The 26,554-nt window shown below is 33.4% G+C and overlaps 1 protein-coding gene across 2 annotated transcripts; it reads left to right on the top strand.

Moving 5' to 3' along the window:
* The first annotated feature begins 4,389 nt into the window (after positions 1–4,389).
* On the top strand, positions 4,390–14,893 carry LOC116418052. Of its 2 annotated transcripts, XR_004228170.1 has the most exons (4): positions 4,390–4,711; positions 7,746–7,910; positions 13,091–13,306; positions 13,967–14,889. XR_004228170.1 is itself a non-coding variant. In XM_031933232.1 (3 exons), exons 2-3 carry the CDS (start codon positions 13,096–13,098, stop codon positions 14,086–14,088), a joined length of 333 nt encoding a protein of 110 aa, XP_031789092.1. In that variant the 5' UTR covers positions 4,390–4,711; positions 13,091–13,095; the 3' UTR covers positions 14,089–14,893. The 2 variants fall into 2 exon arrangements, 1 of the variants encoding a protein (XP_031789092.1); XM_031933232.1 differs by lacking the exon at positions 7,746–7,910 and having other exon boundaries at positions 13,967–14,893.
* The last annotated feature ends 11,661 nt before the right edge of the window (positions 14,894–26,554 follow it).

Below are 26,554 nucleotides of genomic sequence, written 5' to 3'. Positions count from 1 at the left end.
AGTGGACCCTGCTGTTATCTCAACTGTTTTGCGCGACATCCTCGCCCCTCTCGCTAGTTCCATTTCAGCACGGTCAAAACCGTTTTCTGACCGCATCCCCAACTCTGCCAGTAACAATTGGGCCCCGCCCTGCGGATACGCATGTATTCCAGCAGCATATTACGTTAGGACTCATCCCTACCAACGATGCAGTTGCCCTTCTTCGTCGGATTACGCTGTCGTCCCGGAGAAAACCCTGGGTCTCCCCTCTATTAAATTCCTTGCACCAAACCGAGTTCTCGCCCGACAAAATAGGCCCGTTCAAACGTTCTCTGCGGGCATCACTGCTTGAACACGACCTGGGCCGACATAGTGACCAACGAGGGGTTAATTATTTAGCTGTTTAGTTAGCCAATTAATTAGTTTACTTAGCCAGTCCAGTTTGTTTATAGATCCAAACCCGGTTATCTACTTATCCAGTAGTCTAATTATCTAGATAATTTGTTATTTTTCATTTGTTATTTTTCATTAGACTAAGCTCGCTCCATGCGTATTAAAAATCTGGAAATGAAAAAATTAAAACCCACATTTTAAACTTTATGAATATTAATAAGTGAGAGAGAGAGAGAGAGAGAGAGAGAGAGAGAGAGAGAGAGAGAGAGAGAGAGAGAGAGAGAGAGAGAGAGAAAGAGAGAGAGAGTTGCCGATGGGTCGATAGTTATCCCGTCGCAACATACATTCAAATATGCTAACTATGACAGGAATGCTCAAACGTGCTTATGAAAAACGCATTATACTTCGTAACATGGCAAATCCGAGGTGTGGGACAAACTCAATTTGGATTATTCCGTGCTCAAGTACTCTCAGCATTCATCGGTATTTTTTCAATACCTTATTTTCCTGGGCGCCAGGTAAATGCGTTCCTGATGAGCTAGATAGAGCATGCGATCCCAGAGGGGGGACCGCTAAACTCAACCACTCGTAATTCATGGTTGGCTGTATAAATTCTACGAACACGTTCACTCGTGTTCTGATAGGGAATTGAGTAGGTGTTTAGGTCTCATGCAAAAAATAAATAAACTCTACAATCTTAGTAAATAATCATTTGGACGAATGTGCTTTATTCATTAAAACCTAGCTGTCCTATTCTAATTGGAAACTCAAAATAAAATAAATTCAAATAATATGACCACGGAAATCTTCGGCGAAATCGCGAGAACCATAAGCGTTGTGTAATCCGACTAAACCCTCGGACCGAAGCGCCGCAAAATAATTATACACTCGCACTGAAGTACAATAACAATAGATGCAAGTATTATCGTAACAGGTTTTTTGTATCGAGACGCAATCAAATAATTATAGGTTCGCAGTAATGGTTATTCGGATCGAAAATGCGAGTAAATTACTCTGTGGTCGGTAGTCACCCCAAATCTCCGATCAATAATTACGACAAAAATTAACGCAATTTCGCTACAATAAATCGTCACGTCGAAGTGCGTCACTACTAAAAGGTTGACTAAAAACGAAATTTTCGAATTCACACTGCGATAAATAAACCAAAAGAAAAATAAATCAGTCGAGTCGAATCTCTACGTTAAACTACGAACACAAATATTTAAAATAATCTTACTCATTCCTTAAACACAAAAGAAAGATTGATGCGTATGAGATCATGTTGCATATTTATCACCACTAGTGCAAAATGAAATTTTACTCTGTCCGAACAACTTAATTAAATCAACAAAAGAATCAATTATTTTTAATTGACAAAGGTCGTGATCAATGCGAGCACTCGTGTACATAAATTCTCAAACCGACTTTAAGATGGCCGACGCTCCGAGTCACCACAAGGTGATAACCGCCGCACGGTGTGAAACAATTTTTTTTTGTATTGAAACCTAATATCTCACGATTGAGTAAACGGAATTGGATGAAATTTCGTTTGAGTATATTTTGAGTTATGTTGAATAAGAGAAAAATATTGGGAAAAAGGCAAACATTTTATCGCTACAATCGCAAAATGGGCCTTTTTTCTTCGAATTTTAGGGCCCCCGAAAACTATTGTGGGCCTTCCCAATATTTTTCTCTTATTCCACATAACTCAAACTATACTCTAACCAAATTTCATCCAATTTCGTTCACTCAATCAGGAGATAATAGGTTTTAATAAAAAAAAAAAAAAAAATTTTTCATACCGTGCGTCGCGACCTTAATGACACCGAGAAATTCGCGTAATTCAACTTTACGATCAAAACAGCAACCAAATAAATTTGCCACGAACTTCTCTATCTCGCGATTTAAGATGTGCACTTAACAATCGGCGCTCTTTCCACTTTCACCATACTTCTGCGATGATACACCATTTCACGAGATCACTCATTATTTAATGCTTGCCTTGATGTCGAGAGATATCGACTAACAGGCCACTCACTGGATAATCCTCTCTAGCAGTTCTGATCGCGCTCGGATGATCTCAACCGGGCGACCCCGGAGTCAAATTCGTCCCCTCTAGAGGCCTCTCTCACAACGTATTGAATCGCGGAAGATGTCCATACCAGATGCGAAGCGGGTAATCAGCGAATCGAGTCGCGTTTTGTATCAACAGTTATTTCCGAAAACTCTTATAGTGGTCGCACGAATCGTCGAGATACTTTACGCGATTTTTCTGCTTGTAGACTCCGAAATTACTCGAAATTAGACGTGAGACGATGCGAGTCGCTATGATATTGTGACTAATATGTCATAGCTGACTGTGATTGACTTGAGGAATTTCCTTTTAATGTCATAAGCTTTAGAATTTATATTTTGATCTAAGCAGATTGGATATCACACCAACGACACGTCATCACAAAATAGAATTTGTGTGAAATTATTTATTGCAAGGGTTAACTCTCCCATGTTTGTTCGTAATTATCAATTTTTAGGTGAATATGGAGAGCAATATGTATAATTTTGATAGTACTAAATAGTTATAAATAATCGATAATTCTACGTCGTAGAACATTGATTGGTGTATTTTCGATTACTCGTTTAGGTGAACTTTGTTAACGACGGAATTTGCGGACTTGAAACAAATCTAAACATTACGGAGCATATGGTTATTATGATATTTATTAACCAAAAGGACATAATTCTGGTCAAGTTAATCTTTATATACCAATTTTATATACAGTCTGTATACAGATTGTGTATGCCCATTCTTGTATATAGTCTGTATGTAATGCCCTACTGAAAAAATCAGATGACAATCAACTGATTATTAGCTGATAATCTGTTAATAATCGTGTCAGCTGATTATCAGGTGATATCAGCTTAATATTTTTATTTAAGCTGATAGTTACAAATATGTGTTTATATGAGATAAAATGCTAATGATAATCAGCTGATTATCAGGCGATAATCATCAAACATTTTTTAATCTTCAGTATATTTTTTCGAATAAAAAAACACATATTTGAGGCGAAATTATTTTTTTCCTAGTAAGCACTTTCGTCCCTAGGGAAAAAACACTTTCGCGTCAGATATATGCATATATGTATGTGTAAGTGTGTTTACATGTACATATAAGCCACTTTTGGATTGTCTTGAGATTTTACTTTTTTTACAGATGGCTGTGCATTCTTCTCTCCTAATATTTTTATATTTTCACGGTCACTATTACTTTAGGATTGTGCAAGTTCACGAAAAATCCGAATCTAATCGAGCTGAGTATTTTGTCGAGTTCGTCGAGCTGCTCGAATTTTTCAAGAACTCTCACAACCCTACACTGCCACTGTCATTGTCACTTGTATTTGATAGAAATACGGACAATGTATACCAAAGCTCAGCTTCAAAGAAAACCGTTCAAAGATGACGCTCTAATTTGTACGAACGACGCTCATTTCAAAAGGGTTCTATGATTTTTGCTTGAGAAGAAAGCTTCTGTTCTCAGTCAGTGTAGTTTCGAATAAAATTTACCATAGGTCTATTTCTCTTATTTCTAATTCTTCGATTCTTAAAAGTTTCATTTTGAGGTCGTTATTACTTATTGTGTGCTCATTTTAAGTAGGCCACGGATCTTGAAAACTCTGATAGTCACTATTTTTCAAACGACTTTATTTTAGTACCTTTATAAATATAGTTTGCCATTATTAGGTATATGTTGTTTATAAGGATTTACAAATCGACTTATTTTCTATCTTGACGAAAATTCTCATTAATAGATATGTATAATCAAATGCAAGAGGATGTACCAAAATATATCGTATATAGCAAATTATCAAATACTATACATTTTTCGATATAGTCACGTCCATGTTTATGGACAAAAAAAAAACAGATATAATAAATTCATTATAATTTTATACTATTGTGTTGACTTTTACAATTTCTTACGTCTTATTACACTTCTCAAGTTTACTATGTTTGCATTGTCTAATGCTATTGAATATTTTTCAAGAACAAGTATCTCATGATACTCAAGCTGAGTGCCACAAAGAACAACAAGAAGAACAAGTTGAATACCAAAAAGAAAAAGAAGAAGAACAAGCTGAATGCCAAAATAAACAAGCACCGCCTGATTCTCAAGCTGAATGCCAAAAAAAAAAAGAAAAAGAACATGCTGAATACCAAAAAGAACAAGCAACGCCTGATTTTCAAGCTGAATGCCAAAAACAAGCTTAAGATGATAATGAATCATCATTAGATTTATCTATCTCTCTACACTTAGATTCCAGCGATGATTTACACGCAAGTAAGTATATGAAAATATTTATTTATAATTTATATTTATACTTTCTTTTGGTAGAAACAGTTTTATAGTACAATTTTAAGTTATAATAATGTGGAGCAGAGTTCTATAACGTTGGAGCGTTGTCCGATAGATTGAGAGTCGAAGTGCAAAAGAATTTTCTCTAGCTGGAAGCCGTTCCTTTAGTATCGCGTGCGATTTCACTAGTCCTACTCACGGTTTTCATCTCTGAGTGCCATACGCTGTTTGACAGGTCAGAAGCTGCTCTAACCAGTGAAGCTAACTCGGACCGGGATTCGGAGCGTGTGCAGTGGCCTACTCCGCTCCCATGCTCTCATTAACGCTCCGCACATGCGCGAGGTTTAAAAAAGATAGTAGGCGGAGCTTTGCGACAGCCGTTTTTTGGAAGGACCGAGTTCGGAAGGAGCAGGCCACTGCACACGCTCCGGATCCCGGTCCGAGTTAGCTTCACTGGCTCTAACGCTCGCTCACACTTCCAGTCTTGGAGTCCCTCGCTCGACTATCCCTGCCATAGTCTCGTTTATAATACAAGAGTTTATCGGAGCGAAAGCATATCTAAGGGTCCCTCGTATTGAGAGGTCGCCAATGCACGGATCACTAAAATGTAGATAACTAACAGACATACACAACCGCATACTTTTACTTGCGTGGATAACGGTAAATCTCGTGTCGTGCCAATTTCGATGCCGGAAGCAATCTCCACAAGCAAAGGCGTCGCATCGTCCACTGCTCGTTTCTTCCTTCTCTCACTCATACTCTACCTAGCCTACAGCTCCGAAGCGTCTGGCAATCTGATCGTTATGCATTATTATGAACCTATCTACTCTAAATTAAATAATAAATAAGCCTTGATCTGATATAGACGTGAGTTAACCTTTCAAAATTAGTTTGAATAATCGTCATAGCAGTTTGAAAGTTACTAAAGTTAGTGAGATTGTCTCAATGAATTTATCAAATTTTAATTTTTAAATTTATCTTAACTTTGTATTTTATACAAATTATAATATTTATTGTAATTTATATTTTATGGCTATCTAGTGATAATAATCAAAGTATTTTACTTATAGATATAACAATGGATAAAAAAATCTATTCAAATCACGCCAAACATAGATATTAAATATATTTTTAAATTAATAACACTTTTAATATTTCAACAGCTTTTCCATCACTTATTATATCTAAAAGAATACTATTTTGATTGACTTAAAAAAATGTAGTACGGCCTTTTTTTACGGATAGAAGTTATTTACAAAATAGCCACGGCGTTTTTTAAGTAAATCCTAAGGTATGGTATTTTGAAACCGCCGCCGAAATACGTCGTTCTTCCACTCAGTCATCGACACATAAAATTTAAAATTGAAAATCTACAGTAATATTTCTTACAAAAATATAAAAAATTTTAAAAAGGATAAGCCATTTCTGTAACTTTAATAAGAATAAGTAAAAAGCATATGGATTATTTATTATTCAATGTTGAAGAAAAGCTAATGAGTTCTAAATACATACGTATATAATAAATTTAAAACGGTGAAATGAGTGAGGGAAGGTTGGGAAGTCAAATCGATAGTACACAAATTTTGCGGGAAAAAGACTACTTGCCTCAGCGTTAAAACTTTCACGAATTAGAGAGAAAAGCCGGGGCAAGCATATTAATTAGGCAAAGGAAACTATACAAATGAAAGAGACTATAATATAGACAAAATAGAGAGAGAAACGCAATTACAATTTACGCGTATACAATAAAAGAGATTCTAATATAGGCAAACAGAGAGAAAAACGCACATAAATTAACGTTATCGCCGCGAGGTACCTTTGCGCACGCTGGAGAGCTCTTCTTCTTGAACACAAAGAACGTGGACGGCACGACGAGAAGTCCTGTCCGCACGTGGGTGGGATGCACCTTCCTTGGTCGCAGGACGCTTAGACGTCTCGAGGGAACATATCCCAAACCACGGGCAGATCTTTTCAGCCCTGCCGCGTAGGTGACGACCGCCGGGTGGAGGTCAGCACGTCGAGAAAGCTTACACATGGCCGACGTCCCAGCACACGAGGAAACACACACACTGCATGCCGCTCACACAATTCACACACACAACGCGGTGCACGCTACAAAGAAAGGTCAGCCGTCCTGAATAGGACGTTCGTGAAGACCTGAAACGCTCGATGTACAGTAACAAAAAAAAAAAAATTACAAAGTTTCCTCTAGGAGGAAGCAAAAACTCAAATGAACCCTGATAAGCTAAAGTGACCGGTTCCTTCGGAGGAGCTGTCAAAACTAAACAGCATGTGCTCCCACACGCCGGGGCCCGCGTAAAACAGGAGATGCCCTACAGCGCGAAATTTAAAATTCTACTTATAACCCGAACAAATGTTGTGTCTGAGATGGGTTTGTCCTCAGGAGAATTCTTGCGTGCCTCAGAAACACTGCACACATATCGGTCGGGACTTTTTCGTGATGATTTGCCTGTAAAGCGTGTCTGAAACAGCGTACTTTCATGTTTCTTTTTGATATTCACTCTCCTGCCATCCTCCCACCCGACTACGGCAATCGGCTCTTCATTGCTCTTTCAGTCTGAATAGTCTGATCCATTGTTTCAGATCAATGCACGAGATATGAGTTGCAATATTAAATATTTAGGTTTCCATAACTGAAAATTAACGGATGTCGGCGCAAAAGCTTCGCAAATCCGAAAGCTTCGCAAATTCGAAAGTCCGATCGAATTTTTCTTTCGGTAGAACGATTCATTAAACTTAACACTACAGCGCTACAGACTCGGTTTTTCATTTGCAAACTTTATTCAAAAAGTTGTTAAAATATATATGTATACTTCTATATATATATATATTATTAGCTTTATTCAAAAAGTTTTATGTAATAGAAAAACAGTGTTTTTTGGGACGCATCCCCTTAAGGTTTATTCCAAAAATAAGCAATTAGAATAAAATCTTGTTTATGTCTGTAAACAATTTTTTTTTGGAAGATTAATTCTTTTTTTTTTTTTGTTTCTTACAGTTTGAGATGATAGCAGTCGTGAAATAAATATTTCTGATTTGCGTAATGATGTCGATGTTGATAGTAGCAGTAATTCGATGAACCTGACACCACAATTAATTTTTAATGTGCAAAATGATTCTTATAGTGATGAGTGGAAGTATGAAGAATCAATTTAAACAAACGGTTCGTATTTTATATTTCATTCCATATAATCACTTATTTATAACAGTTGAGTAAGGGGTTATAAATAAACTTATTTACAATAATCCACGAGATTGACAATTTGACTTCACATAATTGAAAATTCTAATTATTCAGAATATACCACTGAGTTTGCAATGTAATATTCATTATTTTATACAAGAATATTGTTTGTTCCTCAACTAAATTTTAATCCTCTTAATAAAGTTATTAGAGGACCCTTTTACTTCTTCGAAGTACTTTCCTTAGTTCACAATTTAGCAATATAACACTAACCAAAAGTATCGTTTCACACGCATAAACCACTAATCCGCACCGCTAAAACGCACAATAGTTTTTAAGGACTTTTTTACTTGGTTTTAGTATGAAGGAAAATGACGTGCTGGTACCATAATTCAAATCCTTAGTCCTAATACGGACGCATTAACAACACTAAAGTAGTAATTTTTCATCGTTTATACTAATTATCGATAGAAACCGCAAGGTTGCATGTCGATGAATATCATCTAATGTTTGTGCGGTCTATTTTACTTATGGTCGAAAACTTATGTTCGCGACATTCTTATAATTCGCGTGCTGTAAATATGGCAGTATGTGGATGTTTCCCCTGCAAGCTTGGCCCAGATTGTGCCAGTACTCGTCTCAGCTGTTATGGCCGTCACGCGCCAATAGAAGAACAGAAAGCAGACTGCCGCGAATTGTAATTTGGATGTGAATGTGTAATTTGGAGAGCATGGAGGGGAGATGCTAATTAAACCAACATTATTTTTTGCAAAAATACTGTGAGTTTTGCGAATCCCTAGGCACTTGTAGAATCCGCAATTAAATTGCAAACGTTTTATGCTACTCTTATGCCAATATAAGGCTGTTTCTAGATTTTCGCTGCATAGAATAAGTGAAGTAGCCTATTTGTACGATATAAAAGCTGTATAATGCTGCTTTAAAAAATTATGATTTAAAAAAAATATATCCAGCGAGCATTTTTTAATTATTTTCTGTCGGTAACGTATAAATCAATTTTCTTTGCATTCAACATAGATCTTTTTTTCGGGGTTGCTAAATACTTCTGCTTGTTTACATAGAGAAGCAATAAAAACTAAGATTTCAATTCTTGTTTTGTCTGCTCCTACAATTTTACACTCCACTATAATTATTGACAGTAATTATTAGTAAAAATGACAAATTTATCTTAAATTGCTATGCTAGCCTGGGATTGTCTAGTATTGCTGCTCACCACGAGAGGTCGGGGCAAGTCTGTCAGATCTTAATAGGGCGCATTCTGTTTCAATCGCACTGTCATTATATACTTAGATATAAATGATTATGAATCCTATAAACTTATATTAAGACACCGTCCTAAGTTTATGAAAAAAGCATCTAGAAGTAATCCATTTATGTTTGGTATCCCATCAGAAGGTGAACGGTATAAAACCCTAAATTCATGCGCATTAATGCGTGATTTTGCTAACTTATGTGGAGCTGAAGTACCAAATTTGTTGAGAGCAACATTTTTGCGTAAGCACTTAGCGACAAACTGCAGAAACATGGATCAGGGAGAAGTTCGTCGTGTAGCCAATCACATGGGTCACAGTATTGATATACATAAAGGCATTTATTGTCAGAACCTCATTGATTCAACTGTAATATCTACACTAGAAAAACAAAGTGGTCAAGGCACGAGTTCTAAACCAGGCGTAGACAAAGAAAACGAATCAGTTAATAATTATGATGTCAGCAATACTTCTACACTAGATACCAGTCATTCTGTTACTGATGACTCGTTGAAAGAAAGCGATGAAAGTCTGGATTATCAGCCAAGTGCGGAAATATGATTCAAATCTTCTTTAAACAAAAGTTTATAATAGGAACCTGCTAGTTAAAAAAATTGTTTTGGAAACCAGCTAGTTTAGAATATGACCAGCCATGTTTATAAAACAATTTTTTGAACTAGTTGTTTTCTAATAGTATATTGTGCAACTAGGAGGGGGGGGGGGGAAAGGCTATTTCTAACGAAGGTGAGATTTCAGCACGAGTTGGAGCAGGCGCCCGAGACGGAGACGAGTGCTCAAATCTCACCCGAGTTAAAAATTGCCCTCCTCCCCTTGTTACACACTGTACTTTTTTTGACAAGTGCCTGTAAAGACCCGTTTTCATGCATATAGAGTGAATGGTAAGTTGCGTATTTTGCGTCATAAGCCACTCTCTCACGCTCGAAATGAACAGCTTGCCATTCACTTTAGATGCATGTAAACTGGTCTTTTTCATGCACGTGTTCAGAAAAACAATTTTCTGAACCAGTTAGTTTTCGAAACAATTTTTTAATTTAGCTAGTATAGCCGATACAGCACTATACAAAATATGTTCATACCCATTCATTTGTTATTTTTTATCATTTGTTAGTCTTTTGTTTATTAGTTAAACACTGTCAATTACATTTAGAAGCAATAAATGTACAAAAAACTTACAGTTAATGCTGTAATATTCGAAAATAATTGGTACTCTTCATAAGACTGCGTGTTATTTTAGTGAAATTATTACTCGTCATTACTTATCGTTCGTGTACGCTAGCTTAACAAAATTTTATTTTACACATTTCACGCAACGCTCCTAAAACATACTCCTACATAAATTACAAAGGAATCTGTGCCAAGAAGCTAAGGGACTTTCTTAGCTCATGTGTCTGGTCATCCCTCCCCGCCTCATCACTTGATGATTGAATTGCCATTATAAACGCCAATCTTACGAATGCCATAAATCATCTTGCTTCATTACGTACCGTGACCCCAAGACCGAAGCGTCACCCGTGGTTCACCACGGCTCTTCGTGACCTTGTATCTGAGCGAAACAGACTATACAGCCGGTTCAGCAGAACTCGTCTACCCTGGGATCTACTTTTTTATAGACTTGCTAGGGACGATGCTTATAGACAGGTCGAGGAGGCCAGGCTGAATTTTTATCATTCACGCCTGTCAACCCTGACCGATGTCGGTGAGATATGGAGAGATCTAGAGACTCTTCGAATTACCACCAAAAGAGAAAACACTCTATCTCGCTTCTCTTTGGAGAATTTAAACATCCATTACAACGAAATTTCCATCAACCCCGTGTACTCCTCCTGTTGATTATTTTCTGCGGACCCTTGGAAGTCTTGAATACCCCGAATATTTCAACTTCAGGGAAATAACGGAATCGGATGTCTTGGCTGCAGTATCACACTTCAATTTTTAGGCCAGGGGCAGCGATGGCATCCCACAGGTTTGTCATTTCCAAGGCATTGCCAGTACTCGTTTCCTTACTTCGTCGTATATTCAACCTGTCTTTAAGCGAGTCGCGCTTACCCTCAGCCTAGTCGCTTGTGCGTAACAAGGTCAGCTCTCCAACATCATTACCGTCCGATCTTCCTTCTTTGTTTCTTGTCCAAGGCGCTAGAGTGGCTGGTGCACAGACAGTTCTCTGGATATCTCAAGTCATGACTTCTACTCGATGACCTGCAGACTAGTTTTCGCACCGGCCACAGCACTCAGCCGGCTTAATTAAGTTCACTGATGATGTCAGGCTTGGCATTAACCAAAAGATGGTTACATTTCTTCTCCTCTTTGACGCCAGCAAAGCGTTTGACACAGTGTGTCACGCATAGCTCCTTAGAAAGCTATCTTTCTTCAGCTTTTTTAAGCGAGTCATTCGATGACTTGCCGCTTACCTCGCGGGAAGAGAACAGGCCGTTATTGGCGATAACAACGAAAAATCCACCTTCTGGCCCCTTAACACTGGAGTGTCAAAAGGATCGGTTCTGGGACCTCAAAGTTATACGTCAACGACATCCGTTTCTATTTAGATTCTAATGTATCGCATCTGATCTATACGGATGACTTACAAATTTACAGTCAATGCCACCTTGAGGAGCTCGATTCTTGTTCCGCGAAGATGAGTGCAAATGCTGATAGGATAATAAGCTGGGCTGCAAATAACCATCTTAAACTCAATGCCCTTAAAGCCAAGGCAATCGTCCTGGGCTTCCCCTACTACATCAACAACTTATCATCTAAAACTAACACCTACATCAAAACAGGGAGAGCTCGGGTCGATTACGAGTCATCAGTGCGCAGTCTGGGCGTGGTGCTAGACTCTAAACTAACGTGGAAAGAGCATATTACACTTTTATATAAGCGTGTTCATACTATAATGTACAGGTTATTTTTCTTCAAGAATAACACTAATTTCAGGCTGCACAAGCATTCGGTGCAGGCCCTTCTATTTCCTATTATTGACTACTGCTCATTAGTTTACGGTTACCTGACGCAAGATCTTGACACAAAACTCCAAACTTGTGAACACGGTAATATGTTATATCTATGGTTTCAAAAGGGATGAGCACATCACCCTTTTCAGGAGCGAGCTGCATTGACTTACTAACGCCAGACGTAGGATGTACTTCATAGCTGGTTTCTTAAAAAAACTCTTTAACACAGCAGCCATCTTACATATTTGCCTACTTTGACTTCCTCGTTGCACTCCGTCCTGAAAGGGGTGAGGTGGCACCCCTAGACATCCCGACCTTCGCGACGAAGGCGTTAAGGAACTCATTCCATATATATAAACGCCGCATATCTCTAGAACACATTACTTTCACACATATGCAATACTGCTTCTATTTCATTCTTTAAACAAAAAGCCAGACAATACTTATTCGACCTTGATAACACATATTAATTTCTCATAACTTTTATATAATTACTCATCGCATACCACAATTCATTTTTCATCCACCAAGCTTTCTCACAATTTTACGAAATGTATATGCTTTTAATCTTATTCTTTATAATTGATTTGCACAACATAATACAAATTAAACAGCACAGTATTAAAATCTTATCTAATCTAAGCTATCTAATCTCTCTCTCTCTCTCTCTCTCTTTTCCTTCCTCCCCCTTCTTCTCCCCCTCTCTCGTTCTCATCCACATCCCTCTCCCTTTCTCTTTTCTCTCTTTCTATCTCTATCACTCTATTACTCTCCAAGCATACACAAAACGCATATCTTAGAAAATTATAAAATGAACTGCATGATTAGGTAGACGTATATAACTCTCATTGTATAATAAATTTTTTAAAAATTGTTATTTATTACATTTTTTTATTTTTCCAAATTTTAATGTATTTTTCAGATGTGATGCAGACCATTCCAAAAGCAGTCGGATCTTTCCAAAACATATTAACAACTGTACGATCAGTACGAATAAAAATTGGACAAACGTTGAAGAAAAATTCAATGTTTAAACTTCTCGTAAAAAATCTAAATTTATCACAAGAACTTTTGACCAATATTTTAAGTTCGTCTGAAGACACTTTAGATATAAGTAATGTCCAAGGATTTCTAGAAGGTTTGTTAATTTCCTACAAATTAAAATTACCTTGATTAGATCGTACAGTAGTATTACGGTTTCTATTATTTTAAATGTTTAAAAACTCAAGTAGTTACCATTTATCTAATGTCTTTTGAGAGGACAGAAAACTTCATTTTATACGATTAATTTCAATTGATTTAAAATTTTGCACACTTAAATCATATAACATCACTTATATTTTAAGATTCTTTAAGGGTGGTCAAACCTACAGTGCCCCAGTAGAAAATCGAACACTGATAAAAATTGTTTTGCACAGTCCACGTAATTTCTGGATAATGCATGGACGAAACAGGCAGAAGAATTTTCAAGCCACTTCTAAAACCATTAGTATTAGTACAAATGAACGAAATATAATTTTAGTGGATAGTATATTTCTTAAAAATGAAACAAGTCAACGTTTTAGCCTTTTTTCAATAATTAGAACTTATGTGATTTCTTTTTATAATGTTCCAGTCATTTAATTGAATTTTCTTCATTCATAACAACATTAATGGTTTCAGAAAGATGTTCAAAAAATGTTAGTGTCTTTCGTTTGTACATTGTCACTAAATCGCGTAGACAGTATAAAAGAATGTTTACAAAGTTGTATTTTGATGTTTTACAAAATTGTTTTTAACATAAATTATTTTTCTTAAGGTACAAACGTCAGAGATCTTCAAAGTATACTCGAATATGTCCAAACAAAACATGTATTAGAAATTGAAGAGACTAAATGTTTATCAACAATCCCGGAAAAAAACGAAAAAACTGAAAGATAAGCTTTTTATTGCCCTTTATGCAACGAAGAAACATGAAAGCTTCCAAGACACTTAAAAAAGCATTTGAATTATAATGAAGATGTTAAAGAATGCCTTGAACTGCCTATGCATTCAGCCGAAAGAAAATTAATTTTGAATTCATATAGAAAACAAGGGCAATATATTCAGAAACACAATTTTAGTGCAGCTAATAATCCTGCTGTAAAAATGCTAACCTCTTTAGAAAACTATTCACAATATAGCCAAAAGGTGGTACATGCATCTTTAAAAAACGATAGAATTACAACGACGATACTCGCAGATACGCTATTTGACTTGTACGACAAATATCTTTGCCAAACAGATAAAGAAAGCAAAAATAAAAATTTTGTTATACGGTTCTACATCGGTTGTCAAACCCTTGAGCCAAAACTAACACAGTTCTCTGACATATTTAATATACAGTGTTACAATACTTGAGTCAAAGCAGCTTATATAATGGGCGATAGAGAACATGTGACAATTTCACATGTAGCATATAAAATAAGAGCATATTTCAAGCAATCTGGATTGTTATTAAAAATAGAATGTTCAAAAACAAACCAAAATGACAAGAGAGAATTAGTACAAGTATTTTTAAATAAAATAAAAAGTAAATTTATTAATGACATTGATAATATGTGCAAGTTAAAGGATACTAAAGTAGATAGCAATGGACCAAAGCCTAAACGATTAAAGGTTTAGTTATGATTATTATAATGTTGATATTATAATATAATGTTTGTATTTTAATAAAGTTAAAAACTTTTTCAATATATCATATATTTTCACGATAAAAATTAATTCTAGAATAAGACTTTTCTTTTGTATGAAATGATAAACAAAGTAATTGTACTTATTTATATTTTCCTCGAACCGAAGCTTCCAATCAATCATTTAGATAGAAAGAAGATAAATGAGACAATTGTAAAGCTTCCCAACTTCTAAATAAAATCAAATACGTACAAGTCATTGATCAGCATTCATTCTCCAGATCGTATTTGATAATAAGTTTAATAAAGTTAATAACGGTCTCTTTTACTTGTTCGAAGTACTATCCACAATTGACAATTTAAAAATATAACACTAACCAACAGTTCCATTCCACACGCATAAAGCTCAATAGTTATTCGTTATACTATAGTTTTTATAAATTAAAATAATATTTATCATCGAAAGAACAATTTTACTTATCATCAGAAGTCTAATACGAACGCTCAAATATTGTCGAGGACGATTTTACTTAGTCTTAGTATAACGTAAAAAGACATTTTTTAACAATAACTAGAACCCTTAATTTTGATACAAACGCATTAAAAACAGGAAAGTAGTCGTTTTTTATCGTTTATACTAATTATCAATGTTCTGTAAGGTTGCTTGTCGATGAGTATCGTCTAATGTTGATGCGATCTATTTTACTTACGGAAGAGAAAACTTATGTTCGAGACTTATTCTTGTAATTTTCAGTGAAAGTGATGCCAGTAACCAATTGATTTAAGATACTGTTATCTCAAACATTTGAAGGACTTTTTTACTTATTTACAATAATCCACATTATTGACAATTTGACTAGACCAGATTGAGATTTCTACTCATTCCGAATATACCTCTCAATTTGCAAAGTAATATTCAACATCCTACGCAAAAGAATTATTTGTTTTCCAACTGAACTCCAATAATATTAATAAAGTTAATAACGGTTCTCGTTTACTTGTTCGAAGTACTATCCACAATTGACAATTTAAAAATATAACACTAACCAACAGTTCCATTCCACACGCATAAAGCTCAATAGTTATTCGTTATACTTTAGTTTTTATAAATTAAAATAATATTTATCATCGAAAGAACAATTTTACTTATCATCAGAAGTCTAATACGAACGCTCAAATATTGTCGAGGACGATTTTACTTAGTCTTAGTATAACGTAAAAAGACATTTTTGAATAATAACTAGAACCCTTAGTTTTGATACAAAGGCATTAAAAACAGGAAAGTAGTCGTTTTTTATCGTTTATACTAATTATCAATGTTCTGTAAGGTTGCTTGTCGATGAGTATCGTCTAATGTTGATGCGATCTATTTTACTTACGGAAGAGAAAACTTATGTTCGAGACTTATTCTTGTAATTTTCAGTGAAAGTAATGCCAGTAACCAATTGATTTAAGATACTGTTATCTCAAACATTTGAAGGACTTTTTTACTTATTTACAATAATCCACATTATTGACAATTTGACTAGACCAGATTGAGATTTCTACTCATTCCGAATATACCTCTCAATTTGCAAAGTAATATATAACGCACTACGCAAAAGAATTATTTGTTTTCCAACTGAACTCCAATAATATTAATAAAGTTAATAACGGTTCTCGTTTACTTGTTCGAAGTACTATCCACAATTGACAATTTAAAAATATAACACTAACCAACAGTTCCATTCCACACGCATAAAGCTCAATAGTTATTCGTTATACTTTAGTTTTTATAAATTAAAATAATATTTATCATCGAGAGAACAATTTTACTTATCATAAGAAGTCTAATACGAACGCTCAAATATTGTAGAGGACGATTTTACTTAGTCTTAGTATAACGTAAAAAGACATTTTTTAACAATAACTAGAGCCCTTAATTTTGATACACACGCATTAAAAACAGGAAAGTAGTCGTTTTTTATCGTTTATACTAATTATCAATGTTCTGTAAGGTTGCTTGTCGATGAGTATCGTCTAATGTTGATGCGATATATTTTACTTACGGAAGAGAAAACTTATGTTCGAGACTTATTCTTGTAATTTTCAGTGAAAGTAATGCCAGTAACCAATTGATTTAAGATACTGTTATCTCAAACATTTGAAGGACTTTTTTACTTATTTACAATAATCTACATTATTGACAATTTGACTAGACCAGATTGAGATTTCTACTCATTCCGAATATACCTCTCAATTTGCAAAGTAATATATAACGCACTACGCAAAAGAATTATTTGTTTTCCAACTGAACTCCAATAATATTAATAAAGTTAATAACGGTTCTCGTTTACTTGTTCGAAGTACTATCCACAATTGACAATTTAAAAATATAACACTAACCAACAGTTCCATTCCACACGCATAAAGCTCAATAGTTATTCGTTATACTTTAGTTTTTATAAATTAAAATAATATTTATCATCGAGAGAACAATTTTACTTATCATAAGAAGTCTAATACGAACGCTCAAATATTGTCGAGGACGATTTTACTTAGTCTTAGTATAACGTAAAAAGACATTTTTGAATAATAACTAGAACCCTTAGTTTTGATACAAAGGCATTAAAAACAGGAAAGTAGTCGTTTTTTATCGTTTATACTAATTATCAATGTTCTGTAAGGTTGCTTGTCGATGAGTATCGTCTAATGTTGATGCGATCTATTTTACTTACGGAAGAGAAAACTTATGTTCGAGACTTATTCTTGTAATTTTCAGTGAAAGTAATGCCAGTAACCAATTGATTTAAGATACTGTTATCTCAAACATTTGAAGGACTTTTTTACTTATTTACAATAATCCACATTATTGACAATTTGACTAGACCAGATTGAGATTTCTACTCATTCCGAATATACCTCTCAATTTGCAAAGTAATATATAACGCACTACGCAAAAGAATTATTTGTTTTCCAACTGAACTCCAATAATATTAATAAAGTTAATAACGGTTCTCGTTTACTTGTTCGAAGTACTATCCACAATTGACAATTTAAAAATATAACACTAACCAACAGTTCCATTCCACACGCATAAAGCTCAATAGTTATTCGTTATACTTTAGTTTTTATAAATTAAAATAATATTTATCATCGAGAGAACAATTTTACTTATCATAAGAAGTCTAATACGAACGCTCAAATATTGTAGAGGACGATTTTACTTAGTCTTAGTATAACGTAAAAAGACATTTTTTAACAATAACTAGAGCCCTTAATTTTGATACACACGCATTAAAAACAGGAAAGTAGTCGTTTTTTATCGTTTATACTAATTATCAATGTTCTGTAAGGTTGCTTGTCGATGAGTATCGTCTAATGTTGATGCGATATATTTTACTTACGGAAGAGAAAACTTATGTTCGAGACTTATTCTTGTAATTTTCAGTGAAAGTAATGCCAGTAACCAATTGATTTAAGATACTGTTATCTCAAACATTTGAAGGACTTTTTTACTTATTTACAATAATCTACATTATTGACAATTTGACTAGACCAGATTGAGATTTCTACTCATTCCGAATATACCTCTCAATTTGCAAAGTAATATATAACGCACTACGCAAAAGAATTATTTGTTTTCCAACTGAACTCCAATAATATTAATAAAGTTAATAACGGTTCTCGTTTACTTGTTCGAAGTACTATCCACAATTGACAATTTAAAAATATAACACTAACCAACAGTTCCATTCCACACGCATAAAGCTCAATAGTTATTCGTTATACTTTAGTTTTTATAAATTAAAATAATATTTATCATCGAGAGAACAATTTTACTTATCATAAGAAGTCTAATACGAACGCTCAAATATTGTAGAGGACGATTTTACTTAGTCTTAGTATAACGTAAAAAGACATTTTTGAACAATAACTAGAACCCTTAATTTTGATACAAACGCATTAAAAACAGGAAAGTAGTCGTTTTTTATCGTTTATACTAATTATCAATGTTCTGTAAGGTTGCTTGTCGATGAGTATCGTCTAATGTTGATGCGATATATTTTACTTACGGAAGAGAAAACTTATGTTCGAGACTTATTCTTGTAATTTTCAGTGAAAGTGATGCCAGTAACCAATTGATTTAAGATACTGTTATCTCAAACATTTGAAGGACTTTTTTACTTATTTACAATAATCCACATTATTGACAATTTGACTAGACCAGATTGAGATTTCTACTCATTCCGAATATACCTCTCAATTTGCAAAGTAATATTCAACATCCTACGCAAAAGAATTATTTGTTTTCCAACTGAACTCCAATAATATTAATAAAGTTAATAACGGTTCTCGTTTACTTGTTCGAAGTACTATCCACAATTGACAATTTAAAAATATAACACTAACCAACAGTTCCATTCCACACGCATAAAGCTCAATAGTTATTCGTTATACTTTAGTTTTTATAAATTAAAATAATATTTATCATCGAAAGAACAATTTTACTTATCATCAGAAGTCTAATACGAACGCTCAAATATTGTAGAGGACGATTTTACTTAGTCTTAGTATAACGTAAAAAGACATTTTTTAACAATAACTAGAGCCCTTAATTTTGATACACACGCATTAAAAACAGGAAAGTAGTCGTTTTTTATCGTTTATACTAATTATCAATGTTCTGTAAGGTTGCTTGTCGATGAGTATCGTCTAATGTTGATGCGATATATTTTACTTACGGAAGAGAAAACTTATGTTCGAGACTTATTCTTGTAATTTTCAGTGAAAGTAATGCCAGTAACCAATTGATTTAAGATACTGTTATCTCAAACATTTGAAGGACTTTTTTACTTATTTACAATAATCTACATTATTGACAATTTGACTAGACCAGATTGAGATTTCTACTCATTCCGAATATACCTCTCAATTTGCAAAGTAATATATAACGCACTACGCAAAAGAATTATTTGTTTTCCAACTGAACTCCAATAATATTAATAAAGTTAATAACGGTTCTCGTTTACTTGTTCGAAGTACTATCCACAATTGACAATTTAAAAATATAACACTAACCAACAGTTCCATTCCACACGCATAAAGCTCAATAGTTATTCGTTATACTTTAGTTTTTATAAATTAAAATAATATTTATCATCGAGAGAACAATTTTACTTATCATAAGAAGTCTAATACGAACGCTCAAATATTGTCGAGGACGATTTTACTTAGTCTTAGTATAACGTAAAAAGACATTTTTGAACAATAACTAGAACCCTTAGTTTTGATACAAACGCATTAAAAACAAGAAAGTGGTCGTTTTTTATCGTTTATACTAATTATCAATGTTCTGTAAGGTTGCTTGTCGATGAGTATCGTCTAATGTGGATGCGATCTATTTTACTTACGGAAGAGAAAACTTATGTTCGAGACTTATTCTTGTAATTTTCAGTGAAAGTAATGCCTGTAACCAATTGATTTAAGATACTGTTATCTCAAACATTTGAAGGACTTTTTTACTTATTTACAATAATCTACATTATTGACAATTTGACTATACCAGATTGAGATTTCTACTCATTCCGAATATACCTCTCAATTTGCAAAGTAATATATAACGTACTACGCAAAAGAATTATTTGTTTTCCAACTGAACTCCAATAATATTAATAAAGTTAATAACGGTTCTCGTTTACTTGTTCGAAGTACTATCCACAATTGACAATTTAAAAATATAACACTAACCAACAGTTCCATTCCACACGCATAAAGCTCAATAGTTATTCGTTATACTTTAGTTTTTATAAATTAAAATAATATTTATCATCGAAAGAACAATTTTACTTATTATCAGAAGTCTAATACGAACGCTCAAATATTGTCGAGGACGATTTTACTTAGTCTTAGTATAACGTAAAAAGACATTTTTGAATAATAACTAGAACCCTTAGTTTTGATACAAAGGCATTAAAAACAGGAAAGTAGTCGTTTTTTATCGTTTATACTAATTATCAATGTTCTGTAAGGTTGCTTGTCGATGAGTATCGTCTAATGTTGATGCGATCTATTTTACTTACGGAAGAGAAAACTTATGTTCGAGACTTATTCTTGTAATTTTCAGTGAAAGTAATGCCAGTAACCAATTGATTTAAGATACTGTTATCTCAAACATTTGAAGGACTTTTTTACTTATTTACAATAATCCACATTATTGACAATTTGACTAGACCAGATTGAGATTTCTACTCATTCCGAATATACCTCTCAATTTGCAAAGTAATATTTAACATCCTACGCAAAAGAATTATTTGTTTTCCAACTGAACTCCAATAATATTAATAAAGTTAATAACGGTTCTCTTTTACTTGTTCGAAGTACTATCCACAATTGACAATTTAAAAATATAACAATAACCAACAGTTCCATTCCACATGCATAAAGCTCAATAGTTATTCGTTATACATTAGTTTTTATAAATTAAAAGAATATTTATCATCGAGAGAACAATTTTACTTATCATAAGAAGTCTAATACGAACGCTCAAATATTGTAGAGGACGATTTTACTTAGTCTTAGTATAACGTAAAAAGACATTTTTTAACAATAACTAGAACCCTTAATTTTGATACACACGCATTAAAAACAGGAAAGTAGTCGTTTTTTATCGTTTATACTAATTATCAATGTTCTGTAAGGTTGCTTGTCGATGAGTATCGTCTAATGTTGATGCGATATATTTTACTTACGGAAGAGAAAACTTATGTTCGAGACTTATTCTTGTAATTTTCAGTGAAAGTAATGCCAGTAACCAATTGATTTAAGATACTGTTATCTCAAACATTTGAAGGACTTTTTTACTTATTTACAATAATCTACATTATTGACAATTTGACTAGACCAGATTGAGATTTCTACTCATTCCGAATATACCTCTCAATTTGCAAAGTAATATATAACGCACTACGCAAAAGAATTATTTGTTTTCCAACTGAACTCCAATAATATTAATAAAGTTAATAACGGTTCTCGTTTACTTGTTCGAAGTACTATCCACAATTGACAATTTAAAAATATAACACTAACCAACAGTTCCATTCCACACGCATAAAGCTCAATAGTTATTCGTTATACTTTAGTTTTTATAAATTAAAATAATATTTATCATCGAGAGAACAATTTTACTTATCATAAGAAGTCTAATACGAACGCTCAAATATTGTCGAGGACGATTTTACTTAGTCTTAGTATAACGTAAAAAGACATTTTTGAACAATAACTAGAACCCTTAGTTTTGATACAAACGCATTAAAAACAAGAAAGTAGTCGTTTTTTATCGTTTATACTAATTATCAATGTTCTGTAAGGTTGCTTGTCGATGAGTATCGTCTAATGTGGATGCGATCTATTTTACTTACGGAAGAGAAAACTTATGTTCGAGACTTATTCTTGTAATTTTCAGTGAAAGTAATGCCTGTAACCAATTGATTTAAGATACTGTTATCTCAAACATTTGAAGGACTTTTTTACTTATTTACAATAATCTACATTATTGACAATTTGACTATACCAGATTGAGATTTCCACTCATTCCGAATATACCTCTCAATTTGCAAAGTAATATATAACGTACTACGCAAAAGAATTATTTGTTTTCCAACTGAACTCCAATAATATTAATAAAGTTAATAACGGTTCTCGTTTACTTGTTCGAAGTACTATCCACAATTGACAATTTAAAAATATAACACTAACCAACAGTTCCATTCCACACGCATAAAGCTCAATAGTTATTCGTTATACTTTAGTTTTTATAAATTAAAATAATATTTATCATCGAGAGAACAATTTTACTTATCATAAGAAGTCTAATACGAACGCTCAAATATTGTCGAGGACGATTTTACTTAGTCTTAGTATAACGTAAAAAGACATTTTTGAATAATAACTAGAACCCTTAGTTTTGATACAAAGGCATTAAAAACAGGAAAGTAGTCGTTTTTTATCGTTTATACTAATTATCAATGTTCTGTAAGGTTGCTTGTCGATGAGTATCGTCTAATGTTGATGCGATATATTTTACTTACGGAAGAGAAAACTTATGTTCGAGACTTATTCTTGTAATTTTCAGTGAAAGTAATGCCAGTAACCAATTGATTTAAGATACTGTTATCTCAAACATTTGAAGGACTTTTTTACTTATTTACAATAATCTACATTATTGACAATTTGACTAGACCAGATTGAGATTTCTACTCATTCCGAATATACCTCTCAATTTGCAAAGTAATATATAACGTACTACGCAAAAGAATTATTTGTTTTCCAACTGAACTCCAATAATATTAATAAAGTTAATAACGGTTCTCGTTTACTTGTTCGAAGTACTATCCACAATTGACAATTTAAAAATATAACACTAACCAACAGTTCCATTCCACACGCATAAAGCTCAATAGTTATTCGTTATACTTTAGTTTTTATAAATTAAAATAATATTTATCATCGAGAGAACAATTTTACTTATCATAAGAAGTCTAATACGAACGCTCAAATATTGTCGAGGACGATTTTACTTAGTCTTAGTATAACGTAAAAAGACATTTTTGAACAATAACTAGAACCCTTAGTTTTGATACAAACGCATTAAAAACAAGAAAGTAGTCGTTTTTTATCGTTTATACTAATTATCAATGTTCTGTAAGGTTGCTTGTCGATGAGTATCGTCTAATGTGGATGCGATCTATTTTACTTACGGAAGAGAAAACTTATGTTCGACACTTATTCTTGTAATTTTCAGTGAAAGTAATGCCTGTAACCAATTGATTTAAGATACTGTTATCTCAAACATTTGAAGGACTTTTTTACTTATTTACAATAATCTACATTATTGACAATTTGACTATACCAGATTGAGATTTCTACTCATTCCGAATATACCTCTCAATTTGCAAAGTAATATATAACGTACTACGCAAAAGAATTATTTGTTTTCCAACTGAACTCCAATAATATTAATAAAGTTAATAACGGTTCTCGTTTACTTGTTCGAAGTACTATCCACAATTGACAATTTAAAAATATAACACTAACCAACAGTTCCATTCCACACGCATAAAGCTCAATAGTTATTCGTTATACTTTAGTTTTTATAAATTAAAATAATATTTATCATCGAGAGAACAATTTTACTTATCATAAGAAGTCTAATACGAACGCTCAAATATTGTCGAGGACGATTTTACTTAGTCTTAGTATAACGTAAAAAGACATTTTTGAACAATAACTAGAACCCTTAGTTTTGATACAAACGCATTAAAAACAAGAAAGTAGTCGTTTTTTATCGTTTATACTAATTATCAATGTTCTGTAAGGTTGCTTGTCGATGAGTATCGTCTAATGTGGATGCGATCTATTTTACTTACGGAAGAGAAAACTTATGTTCGACACTTATTCTTGTAATTTTCAGTGAAAGTAATGCCTGTAACCAATTGATTTAAGATACTGTTATCTCAAACATTTGAAGGACTTTTTTACTTATTTACAATAATCTACATTATTGACAATTTGACTATACCAGATTGAGATTTCTACTCATTCCGAATATACCTCTCAATTTGCAAAGTAATATATAACGTACTACGCAAAAGAATTATTTGTTTTCCAACTGAACTCCAATAATATTAATAAAGTTAATAACGGTTCTCGTTTACTTGTTCGAAGTACTATCCACAATTGACAATTTAAAAATATAACACTAACCAACAGTTCCATTCCACACGCATAAAGCTCAATAGTTATTCGTTATACTTTAGTTTTTATAAATTAAAATAATATTTATCATCGAAAGAACAATTTTACTTATCATCAGAAGTCTAATACGAACGCTCAAATATTGTCGAGGACGATTTTACTTAGTCTTAGTATAACGTAAAAAGACATTTTTGAATAATAACTAGAACCCTTAGTTTTGATACAAAGGCATTAAAAACAGGAAAGTAGTCGTTTTTTATCGTTTATACTAATTATCAATGTTCTGTAAGGTTGCTTGTCGATGAGTATCGTCTAATGTTGATGCGATCTATTTTACTTCCGGAAGAGAAAACTTATGTTCGAGACTTATTCTTGTAATTTTCAGTGAAAGTAATGCCAGTAACCAATTGATTTAAGATACTGTTATCTCAAACATTTGAAGGACTTTTTTACTTATTTACAATAATCCACATTATTGACAATTTGACTAGACCAGATTGAGATTTCTACTCATTCCGAATATACCTCTCAATTTGCAAAGTAATATTTAATATCCTACGCAAAAGAATTATTTGTTTTCCAACTGAACTCCAATAATATTAATAAAGTTAATAACGGTTCTCTTTTACTTGTTCGAAGTACTATCCACAATTGACAATTTAAAAATATAACACTAACCAACAGTTCCATTCCACACGCATAAAGCTCAATAGTTATTCGTTATACTTTAGTTTTTATAAATTAAAATAATATTTATCATCGAGAGAACAATTTTACTTATCATAAGAAGTCTAATACGAACGCTCAAATATTGTCGAGGACGATTTTACTTAGTCTTAGTATAACGTAAAAAGACATTTTTGAACAATAACTAGAACCCTTAGTTTTGATACAAACGCATTAAAAACAAGAAAGTAGTCGTTTTTTATCGTTTATACTAATTATCAATGTTCTGTAAGGTTGCTTGTCGATGAGTATCGTCTAATGTGGATGCGATCTATTTTACTTACGGAAGAGAAAACTTATGTTCGACACTTATTCTTGTAATTTTCAGTGAAAGTAATGCCTGTAACCAATTGATTTAAGATACTGTTATCTCAAACATTTGAAGGACTTTTTTACTTATTTACAATAATCTACATTATTGACAATTTGACTATACCAGATTGAGATTTCTACTCATCAAGGGGCGCGACAGCGCCACGATGGCAAGTATAATTAACTAACAGTACGTACGCGTCTTCGGGCGCTGCATGGCGGCCCTTATATACTTTGATATTGCTACTTCTTCAACTCCTGTTCGTTTATTAAAGCGGATTTTTAACCTTACATGTGGCTTAGAAGTACTTATGCAAAAGTTTTTTATCTTATCTTTCACATAAAAAAAGATTTATATTCCAACAGTCTTTCTACAATGAGTTATAAATAAATGAAATTTGCGAGTTTATTTTCGCTTCGCTTGCTGCGGTCTTCGTCTCCCGATATTTTTCAGCCTTCCGGTCACGTGACTTCCGCTTATAAAGTAAGGCTAGGTATACGTATACGTACGATATATACATCACTATGTAGTCATCAGAGAAGAGAGAACCGGTCTTCTGCTATTTAAAATTTTTTTTAATATAAACAAATCTATGTTGAATCAATCAATTATAATTTGTGAGTGAAAAAGTTAATACTTTTAACCAAGATACTATACTAGCATCACAATTACCACTTTTGGAGTGCGATTTGCTGCATGGAGGTAGTTTACTCATTATGATGTTGGTTATATGTATATTAAGCATGGTTAGTGATACATAATTTAACATCACAGTTACTACTTGGAGTGCGAACTGCTTCATGGAGGTAGTTACTTATTGTTCCGTCGAGACCCGAGGTGTAAGTTCCGCCGTGAAAACGGTGTCGAGCGAACTCCGCGAGGTCGACGTAGAGCATGTGGCTCCATCTCCCGTGCTCGAGTTGAACAAGCGGAGTTGCGACTTGCCGCGCTCGCCGGCAGC

This window comes from Nasonia vitripennis, unplaced genomic scaffold (assembly GCF_009193385.2).
Source record: "Nasonia vitripennis strain AsymCx unplaced genomic scaffold, Nvit_psr_1.1 unplaced0001, whole genome shotgun sequence".
Classification (NCBI taxonomy): domain Eukaryota; kingdom Metazoa; phylum Arthropoda; class Insecta; order Hymenoptera; family Pteromalidae; genus Nasonia; species Nasonia vitripennis.
Note: the sequence above shows the minus strand (reverse complement) of the source record. Positions and strands in the feature narration are given on the sequence as shown.